The 10,687-nt window shown below is 51.9% G+C and overlaps 1 protein-coding gene across 2 annotated transcripts in view; it reads left to right on the top strand.

Moving 5' to 3' along the window:
* Positions 1–353: 353 nt before the first annotated feature.
* The window catches only part of IGSF21 (immunoglobin superfamily member 21), a 112,525-nt gene continuing 102,191 nt past the window's right edge, over positions 354–10,687 (top strand). For both annotated transcript variants that reach the window (XM_078873383.1, XM_078873384.1), the window contains exon 1: positions 354–462. In XM_078873383.1, the coding sequence (XP_078729509.1) occupies positions 396–462 (67 nt within the window). In that variant the 5' untranslated portion in view covers positions 354–395. The remainder of the gene's footprint in view (positions 463–10,687) is intronic.

Genomic DNA, 10,687 nt, shown 5'->3' with positions numbered 1-10,687 from the left:
GTTCTCCTCCGCGCGACCGCGCAGACGGCACCCGCGAGTGTTTTGCGGCACCCGTTGAGCGACTGCGCTGAAGAGCCGCCGACCCAAAACAACGCGGCAAAGGGGGCGAACAAGTTCGAATCCCAGCCGGGACGGGCGGACTTTGGCGCTCGAGACTTCGCGCGGGGGGGGGGGCGCTCTACATCATCGTCATCATCATCGTCATCATCGTCATCATCAGCCTGGAGACGAACTCCAGCGGGCGCCACGGTTGAGTCTCCGTGAGCCGACACCGGGGGATCACCGGTCTGGTGGGGGGGCGGCGAGGGGGGGGGGATTCTGGGGAAGCCATGTGATTGGTGGACCGGTGGGAAGGGGCGTGGCTTTGTGCAGGTGTGAGGGTGGGGGGAGGGGCCATGGGGGGGTCCGCGCTGGTCACGTGGTTGGTCCTGGCGCTCGCAATCGGCCGAGCACCCGGTGGAGGTGAGTCTGGCTGCCCGCCTGATGATGCCCGTTGCGATTACTGCCGAAACGTCGAACTCAGATTGGAAATGTTGTGGATTTGCTCTCCAATACACAACCGGTGTACTGTACTAATGACGAATTCGGCCTGTTCTATTTACGTGACACACCTTACTAATTGGTTGTGTCGGGTGGTGGCGGGTTTAACGACACGTTTATTTCCGCGATCTAACCCAAGAAAACCTGTGTTATGGATGATATTGGTCGCGAAAGTCTACGTGTTAAACTGAGTGAGTCTTCGTGCACCTAGTCTGGCACAGGCACTCGGCGGCTGCTGTTGTTGTCGTCTTCGTGAGCGGTGGCGCAGTTGTTAGCGCACTGCGCTGTGAAACCTGCGGGGCGCAAGAATTCCATTCCCGCTCACGGCCACCACAATCGGTGGCGAATATCTGGGCCGGTCAGAGTCCTCTCGCCTGACTCGGGCTTAGATGATTACCCGGTGCGGTGTCGAAAGGACACGGGGAGACAAAGGCGGCCGCGCGTGTCGCTGGCCACCACACCGCCCTGTGTGCCCTACCGGCCTTAATTGGCGCTCGCAAACAGCGTTTGCCGCAACAGTCTGTTCAAGGCTACAAAGGTTCCTGGTTTTCCCCCCCACCCCCCTTTAGCTGAAAACCAAACCATGCAATGTCACTGGTATTGGGCCAAGACATCCCAATGCAAAAAGAACATCGCCTGCAAATGACAATTCCGCTCTTGCGTGTGATGGGCCCTGTGGCTGGGGAGATAAATTCCAAATGTCGGGGTCTGCTGTTCCTGCTGCTACTGCTGCTACTGCTGTTCCTGCTGCTACTGCTGTTCCTGCTGCTACTGCTGTTCCTGCTGCTACTGCTGTTCCTGCTGCTACTGCTGTTCCTGCTGCTACTGCTGTTCCTGCTGCTACTGCTGTTCCTGCTGCTACTGCTGTTCCTGCTGCTACTGCTGTTCCTGCTGCTACTGCTGTTCCTGCTGCTACTGCTGTTCCTGCTGCTACTGCTGTTCCTGCTGCTACTGCTGTTCCTGCTGCTACTGCTGTTCCTGCTGCTACTGCTGTTCCTGCTGCTACTGCTGTTCCTGCTGCTACTGCTGTTCCTGCTGCTACTGCTGTTCCTGCTGCTACTGCTGTTCCTGCTGCTACTGCTGTTCCTGCTGCTACTGCTGTTCCTGCTGCTACTGCTGTTCCTGCTGCTACTGCTGTTCCTGCTGCTACTGCTGTTCCTGCTGCTACTGCTGTTCCTGCTGCTACTGCTGCTCCTGCTGCTACTGCTGCTGGCCACGACGAGAGAGACTTTGTGTCGTATCGCTGTTCCTCCTCAGTTCAAGCAGCGCAGACTACCACAGTGGGTTTAAAGGCCTCGCGGTGGCTAGGATATGTTAACTACCTCGCCCGGTATACAGGAGGTCGTGCGTTCGATCCCGACCCTGACACCTGCTGCTGTATATTTGGAGTTTGCGGTGTCTCCCTCCCCATGGCTGCGTGGATTTTTCTCCGGGTCCTCCGGGTTTTCCCTCCACATTTAGAAGCACGCGTTTAGACAATTTTTCTGCTTTACATTTCCACGTGATAAGCCACTTCATTGTGGCTTATCACATGGCCAGGTCGCTTCTTAAAAAGAGCTAAATAACTCAGTGGGTCTTACCTGATAAAATAAAAAATATATATATGGTTTTAGTTTAGTTTATACGATCTATAGTGTGGGTTGCAGCGCCAAAGTCGCTCCACTGTGGCTTGTTTTTAATGCATCTCTATGAGTCGATATGCATTTCTCTGTGTCTTTATGTGGCTTTCTATTTACTCGATGTTTCATAGTTTGGGTTGCATGGCTACGGACGCACTGCTATGCATTAATATTGATGGTTCTGTCTCTCTTTGTATATCAGTGTGCCTCTGCGGGTCATCTATCTCCATGACTATCTATCTCTCTGATTCTCTACTATCTCAATGGGTCTATTTGTATCTGTACTAGTCTATATATCTCTTTGGGCCTCTATGGGTCTCTGTATCTCTCCGTCTCTACGCGTCTCCATCTATCTGAGTCTCTGTGTGTCTCTGGGTTCACGACATTGGTTTTATAGTTTGGGTTACATGGCCACAATCGCACGAATTTTCTGTGACTTGTGTCTTGAATTTTCTTACTTGGGATCATGACGATGATCTGAACCGGTCCTAGGCCCACCTCTAGGTCGACTAGGCCTCAAATGAGTATCTGATGTGGTGTGTAAAGCATCGCCACCAGGGAGACAAAGGCGGTCAGGCCTGCTGATGGCCACTCACCCGCCCGTGTGCCGTGCCCCGTGCCGGCCTTCATAGGTGCTGCTTGCTAACAGCACTTGCACCGACAGTCTGTGAAGGTTATACGGGGGTTATTTGTCTTTGTGTTACTGGGGAGCGATAGCACTATGTTGCGCTACGAACCCAGCGATCCGAGTTCGATTCCCGCTCACTGCCAACACCGGTGACGATCCATCCCCTAGGTCGACTCAGCCTCAAATAAGTACTTGGTGCGGTGTGCAGTAAACATCAGCACTGCCATCCAGGTGCTCTCTAACAGCACTTGCCCCAACAATTTGCTGAGGTTATACAGGAGATTCTTCTTCTTAAAAATAGAACAATTATATAATAGGCAATGTTCGGGCAACGGCCCTTTTTCATAACACATGCATGTGCTGTCGATATGTGATATGCTCTGAAGCAGGGTCATTGCCCGAAACGTCGCCTGAACGTCGCATGTTACACAAACATACACACGCACACATTTTATTTCAAGGGTTTAAAAAAAATCTGCTACTTGTGAAAAAAAGATTGTATATTTGGGATAAGAACTGTGAAGTCGCATTGCTTGGCACAGTGGGCATCTTCCTGCTTTGTGCATGAGTTGGTTGTGGTTGTTGTTGACTGGTTTTGCACCACTGCCAACGCAACAGCAGCAGCGCCACCAAATCACGTGTGTCAAAATAGTTGATATCACTCACTGGAAAGGTGATGTACGGGCGCCACGGTGGCTAGGAGATGTTAACTACCTCGCCTCGTACATCGGAGGTTATGGGTTCGATCCCGACCCTGACGCCTGCTGTATATTTGAAGTTTGCGTCTCTTTCTCTCTCTCTTGTCACCATCATCACGGTGGCTAGGAGATGTTAACTACCTCGCCTGGATATACAGGAGGTTGTGGGTTCGATCCCGACCCTGACGCCTGCTGTACATTTGAAGTTTGCGTGTCTCTCTCTCCGTGGTTGTGCGGAGTTTTCTCCGGGTCCTCCAGTTTTTCCCCTCCACATTTTTGAAGAACGCGTTGAGAGTATGTGGCTACTGCTGTACATTTCCACGTGATAAGCCACTTCGTTGAGCTATCATTTGTGGTCAAAGTGGCTTCTGCAATAGAGCTGCATCGTAGGTCAGCGGACCTTACCCGGTAAAAGAAAAAAAAACGGGTTTAGTCTTTTATTTTAGTACTGGCATTTAGCTCCTTCGCCTAATTACACTATCGCACGAAGTTAATATTCGTCGGCATCTCGGTAGAATGTTTCATTGGGCTAAATGCGCCACCGAGACCATAAATTCAACTACCCATTAACGTCTCGCCGGCTATGATTGTGTCATGTCACTGAGAGGGAGGGTTGCCACCCGTCCTCGTGGAGCCGGGACGATCCGGCATCCGGCTTGTTGCCGGGGTCTGGGCGCCAAGTGGCGCTGAGTTGTGTTGAACTTTGTTGGAGTTTACTTCACCGTCGTAATGACGGACCGAGCGTTGACTGAGAACGAGTTTGATCTACAATAGAAAAGGTCGCCACCCTTCCACTTCTTCACACACTCACACACGATCACGCACCCACTCATTCTTTCATCTGTCCAGTAACTCACACACCCACCCACTCACCCACGCACTCATTCACTCATTTGCCCAGTCACTCAGTAACTCACCCACCCACGCATTAATTAATTTGCCCAGTCACTCACAAACTCACCCACTCGCTCACCCATCCAGTCATTCATTAATTTGCCAATTCACTCAGTAACTCACCCATCAATCTACTCACCCATTCATTAATTTGCCAAGTCACTCATTAACTCACTCACTTAACCACTCACTCATCCACTCACCCACTCGTACACCCATTGGGGTTGCCACCTGTCTGGGTTTGACCGTAACATTATTACAAATCATTTGGTGATTCTGCAGCTGCGTGGGCAGTGCTAAAACGAGCACAATTGTATTTATGAATATAAACAAAAATATAATCACAGTTCTTAATAACAATACTGTGGCCGTAGAAACAAACACAAATCAATATATAATATGTGACGTTTCAGGCAATCATCCTTCTTCACAGCATATATATAGAGGCCAGATATAATTTGTATCCGGGCTTGAAACCTGTATGGAAAAAGTGGTAACTGAATGAAATTAACGGCGCGATCCGACTTGGTGAATTGTGGCATGCACAGGCAGCCAAGACTGCTCAACCCCATCCCCCCTTCCCGTCACCCCCCCCTCTTCCACTGCCCCCCCCTCCTCCACCGGACCCCTTCAATGGGCATCGCTCATTAAAATAGCTCGGTGGTTTAATGAAGCAAGGGAGCGCGCGCGTTAATGAGGGATGAGGGAGAGGGATCGGACAAAGGGATGGGTTCACAGGCACACACACGTGTTTGTACACACACGTGAACACACATACACATGAACACACATACACGTGTTTGTACACACACATGAACACACATACACATGAACACACCCACCCACATGAACACACACATGAACACACACATACACATGAACACACACATACACATGAACACACACACGAACACACGCACGAACACACACACATGAACACACATATGAACACACACACACGAACACACACACACACACGAACACACCTACACATGAACACACATACACATGAACACACACACACTTGAACACACACACATGACCACGTAAACACTTGAACACACACATACACATGAACACACCTACACATGAGCACACATACACATGAACACACACACACATGAACACGTACACACATGAACACACAGATACAGACAAAGATCACCCCCCGCCTCCCGTGTCGCCTTCACAGACTGTTGGGGCAAGCGCTGTTAGAGAGTAGCAGCAGCGCCTATGAAAGCCGGCTGGATGGCACGCCGAGAGTGTGACGGTGGCCAGCACCACGCCCGGCCGCCTTTGTCTCCCCTCCCCACCCAGGTGCCGAGTCGAACCTACGGGGAGGCCCAGGGACCGGTTGAGATAATTCCGTCGGCGACGCTGAGCGTGAGCGTCGGGTATCGAACTCGGGGTTGCGCGGGTTTGCAGTGCGGTGCGCTAACCACTGCGCCACCGCTCCTCTACAGATACACTTACATACTCGTGCACACACAAAGACACATGGGGACACTCATACATACACAGCAGGTACACAAACAATTCCACACAGACACACTGACACACACACATATATATACACTCTCTCGTGTTTACTGTACATAGATGTGCATGCTCATGAATAAATCCAATCATAACACTCTCATACATACACAAGCGTGTAAAGATACCTGCCCGTACAGCCAGACGGCCGGGCTGCACGTGCTGTTAGCAAGCGCCTATTAAATTAGGCCGGCTGAGCGCACGGCTCTCTGCAGTGGTCCGTTCCAGCACCACGCCCGGCCACCTTTGTCTCTCCTCGCTGCCGATATTTTAGACATCGGCCAGGTGGCGCCGAGGAGGGGTGAGTGGGTGGGTGAGTGGGTGAGTGGGTGGGTGAGTGAGTGGGTGAGTGAGTGGATGGGTGAATGAGTGGATGGGTGAATGAGTGGGTGAGTGAGTGGGTGGGTGAGTGAGTGGGTGGGTGAGTGGATGGGTGAATGGGTGGGTGAGTGAGTGGGTGGGTGAGTGAGTGGGTGGGTGAGTGAGTGAGTGGGTGAGTGAATGGGTGGGTGAGTGGGTGAGTGGGTGAGTGAGTGAGTGGGTGAGTGGGTGAGTGAGTGGGTGAGTGAGTGAGTGGTTGAGTGGGTGGTTGAGTGGGTGGATGGGTGAGTGAGTGGGTGAGTGGGTGGATGAGTGGGTGGGTAGAAGAATGCATGTACGCATTCTTTAAGCTTCCACGCCGGAAGATCGACTCGCCGTGCTGGGCGACCCACTGGATGTCCGTCGTGGCCGTGGCGTGTTAACCCCACGACAGCTCCAGTCAGCTGCTCTGCGTGTGTCGGGGGGAGGGTAAGATTTATTTATAATTAATTAATTTATTTCTAGGAAATGTATGTACGGTTCGACAAAAAACAGGTAGCCGGTTTAAAACCGGTTTTAGTTAACGGTTCATTGGCGCTTAAATAAAAGGTGTTAACAACACGAACGCACATTGGCATGCAACAATATACACGCCACTCACACACACGCACACGCATACCATTATCACACACACACGCACATGTGCATTTATCTGTGCACTAATAATCAGCTGTCAAGCACTCAACACAATCACACGGGCAAGAATCATTATGTGACACACACACACACCACTCACACAACACTCACACACCACTCATACATCCCACTCACACATGACACACACCGCTCACTCACCACTCACACACCACTCACCATTCACACACCACTCACACACCACTCACACATCCCACACACCACTCACACACCACTCACCACTCACACACCACACACATTCCACTCACTCATCACTCACACCATACACCGCTCACTCACCGCTCACTAACCACTCACACACCACTCACACACCACTCACACCACACACTAACTCACCACTCACACACCACTCACTCCTCACACACCACTCATACACCACTCGCACATCCCACTCACACACCACTCACCACTCATTAACCACTCACACACCACTCACACACCACTCACACACCACTCACACCCCACTCACACATCACTCACACATCACTCACAAACCACACACACATCCCACTCACACACCACTCACACACCACTCACTCACCACTCATACACCACTAACTCACCACTCACACACCACTCACACACCACTCGCACCCCACTCACATCCCACTAACACATCACACTCATCACTCACACACCACTCACACACCACTCATAGATCACGGACACATCCCACACACACCACTCACACACCACTCACATACCACTCACACACCACCCACATACCACTCACACACCACTCACACATTCCACACACCACTCACTCACCACTCACGCATCACACTCACCACTCGCACCCATCATCATCATGGCTTGGCTTCGCGAACGAAGATCTAGGAAGGACATCCACGTCTTCTGCAGGCACGCTGGTGGCTGAAGAGGCCTATGCGGGACAAGCAGGTCCTGCCACAACAGCTGCAAGTATAGGTCTCATCTGGGATGGGTGCTGAGGGATCATGGTTCTTCCTCCTTCTCCTTTTGTCCTCCATACGGGCCCTGCGGGTATCTTCGAAGAAGGAGGTGGCCTGGTGGACTGTGTGCCGCCAGGAGTTGCGATCAGCTACTTGTGTTGCCCACTGACGGTGATCGATGCAGCAAGCAGTGAGGGACTTCTTCAGGGAGTCTTTGTATCGCTTTCGTGGTGCCCCTATGTCGCGATGGCCAGAGGACAGTTCCCCATACAGCACAATCTTAGGTAAGCGGTGGTTCTCCATCCTGGCGATGTGCCCTGCCCAACGAAGCTGTGTCTTGAGGACCATGGCCTCGATGCTGATGACCTTCGCTGACTTGAGAACGTCAGTGTTGGCGACGAAGTCACTCCAGTGAATATTGAAGATTGTGCAGAGGCAGCGCTGATGGAAACGCTCGAGGAGACTCAGGTGACGACGGTACGTGACCCAGGTCTCAGCGCCATACAGGAGAGTGGTCAGCACAACAGCTTTGTAGACGTTGACCTTTGTGGCTCTTTTAAGGTTTCTGTTGTTCCAGACACGTTTGTATAGTCTGCCAAATGCACTGTTTGCCTTGGCCAGCCTGTTATCGACTTTATTGTCGATCTTGGCGTCAGACGAGATCACGCACCCCAAGTAGCTGAACTGGTGGACAGCTTTCAGTTCTGTTTGTTCAATGAAGATGCTTGGTGGATGGTGCTCCTCATGGGGTGCGGACTGATGAAGAACTTCAGTCTTCCTCAGGCTGACTTCAAGGCCGAAGATCTGAGCTGTTTTCGCGAAACAGGACGTAATTCGCTGCATAGCTGCCTCTGTGTGAGCAAGGAGGGCGGCATTGTCAGCAAACAGCAGCTCCCTGATCAGTTGATCCATGGTCTTTGTGTGGGCCTGCAAACGCCTCAGGTTGAACACGCTCCCGTCGAGACGAAAACGGATGTATACGCCATCAGCGTCGTCGAGGTCCTCTGTGACCTGCTGGAGCATCATGCTGAACAAAATGGTGAACAGCGTGGGAGCAAGAACACAGCCCTGTTTCACGCCGTTTGCAATAGGGGAGGGCTGCGAGAGATTGTTGCTATGTCTGACTTGTCCAAGCTGGTCTTCATGAAGCTGGACGATCATGGTGAGGAACTTCGGTGGGCAGCCTAGCTTGTCCAGGATTTTCCAAAGTCCCTGCCTGCTCACGGTGTCAAACGCTTTTGTCAGGTCCACAAAGGTGACGTACAGCGCTTTGTTTTGCTCCCGGCACTTTTCCTGAATCTGCTTCAGGACAAACACCATGTCTGTGGTTTCCCGGTTGGCTCTAAAGCCACACTGGGTCTCTGGGAGGTGATCTTCAGCTATTGCGGGTACCAGTCTATTCAGCAGTACTCTTGCGAGGATTTTGCCGGCGACGAGGGGCCATATACCGCTTTTAGAGCTTCATAGAATCCCCTGTAGTCGCCAGTATCAGCGCAAACCTGAGTTTTTACTGCGAGGTTGGTCCACCACTCGTTCTGAATCTCTCAAAGCTTGCGCTGGATGGTGCTGCATTCCAGGCGGAAGGCTGCTTTTTGTGCGGGCAGGATGGTCGGGCCAGGTGGGCCTGGTCTGCTGATCTCTTCTTTGACAGCAGCTCCTGGACTTCTAAGTTGTTCTCATCGAACCAATCTCTGTTTTTTTTCGTGGAGAATCCGAGGGTATCTTCAGATGTTTGCAGAACAACAGTTTTGATGCGGTCCCACAGCACTTCAGGAACCGGAGGCGAGTCTCCTAGGCAGCTCGGTTCCTCTAGCCTAGATTGTAGGCTTTTCTGGAAAGCTGCTTTGACCGCGGCAGACTGAAGGCTGCGGACTTTGAGCTTCTTCCTCGGGGCGCCACCGTTCTTTGGTCTGGGTTTAAAGTGAAAGCTGAGTTTGCAGCGGACAAGACAGTGGTCTGTGTGACACTCGGCGCTGGGCATTACCCTGGTGTGAAAGACATCTTTTAGGTCACGCTGGCGCACAAGGATGTAGTCTATGAGATGCCAATTTTTGACCGAGGGTGCATCCAGGTTGTTTTCAGACTGTCTTTCTGCTGGAAGATGGTGTTGGTAATGGAAAGCTGCTGTTCCGCACAGAGTTCAAGTAACAAGCGTCCATTGTCGTTGCAGCTGCCCACGCCATGCCTTCCAAGTACGCCTCTCCAGGTTTCCGAGTCTCTGCCCACTCTGGCGTTGAAGTCGCCAAGGCTGACAATCTTGTCGTCAGCTGGGATATCCTGCAGAAGGCTGCGTAGGTCGGAGTAAAACTTGTCTTTATCAGCGGGATCTGCCTGGAGAGTTGGAGCGTACACACTGAGCAGCGTTGCGTGTTGTTGGTCACGAAGTGGTAGACGCATTGAGATGATGCGGTCAGAGTGATCAGTTGGCAGGCTTGCAAGCTTGGTAGCGATAGAGTCCCTGATCATGAAGCCGACACCTGAACGGCGTCTCTCTGTCGCTGGTTTACCTGACCAGTAGAGAGTGTAACCTGCGCCATGCTCCCTCAGACTGCCTTCCTCTGAAAAGCGGATTTCGCTGAGGGTGGCGATGTCAACATCCAGCCGAGCGAGTTCGTGTGCAATTAAAGCAGATCGTCGCTCAGGTCGAGTGCTGTCAGCTGAGTCTAGCATGGTTCTGATGTTCCAGCATGCGAGTTTGAGTCCTTTCCCACCTTTTAAGGCGAGTGGGATGCGCCGTAGATTCTTTGATGTAATTCGACCGCATATGAAGATGCCCGTTGACCGCGGTAAGCCAACTGAGGGAGGAGGAGACGAGCTTTGTTTAGGCCACCTTTTCTAGGCCCCTCT

The sequence above is a fragment of the Lampetra fluviatilis genome, chromosome 36 (genome assembly GCF_964198595.1).
Source record: "Lampetra fluviatilis chromosome 36, kcLamFluv1.1, whole genome shotgun sequence".
Classification (NCBI taxonomy): domain Eukaryota; kingdom Metazoa; phylum Chordata; class Hyperoartia; order Petromyzontiformes; family Petromyzontidae; genus Lampetra; species Lampetra fluviatilis.
This window is presented reverse-complemented; position numbering and strand designations above follow the sequence as displayed.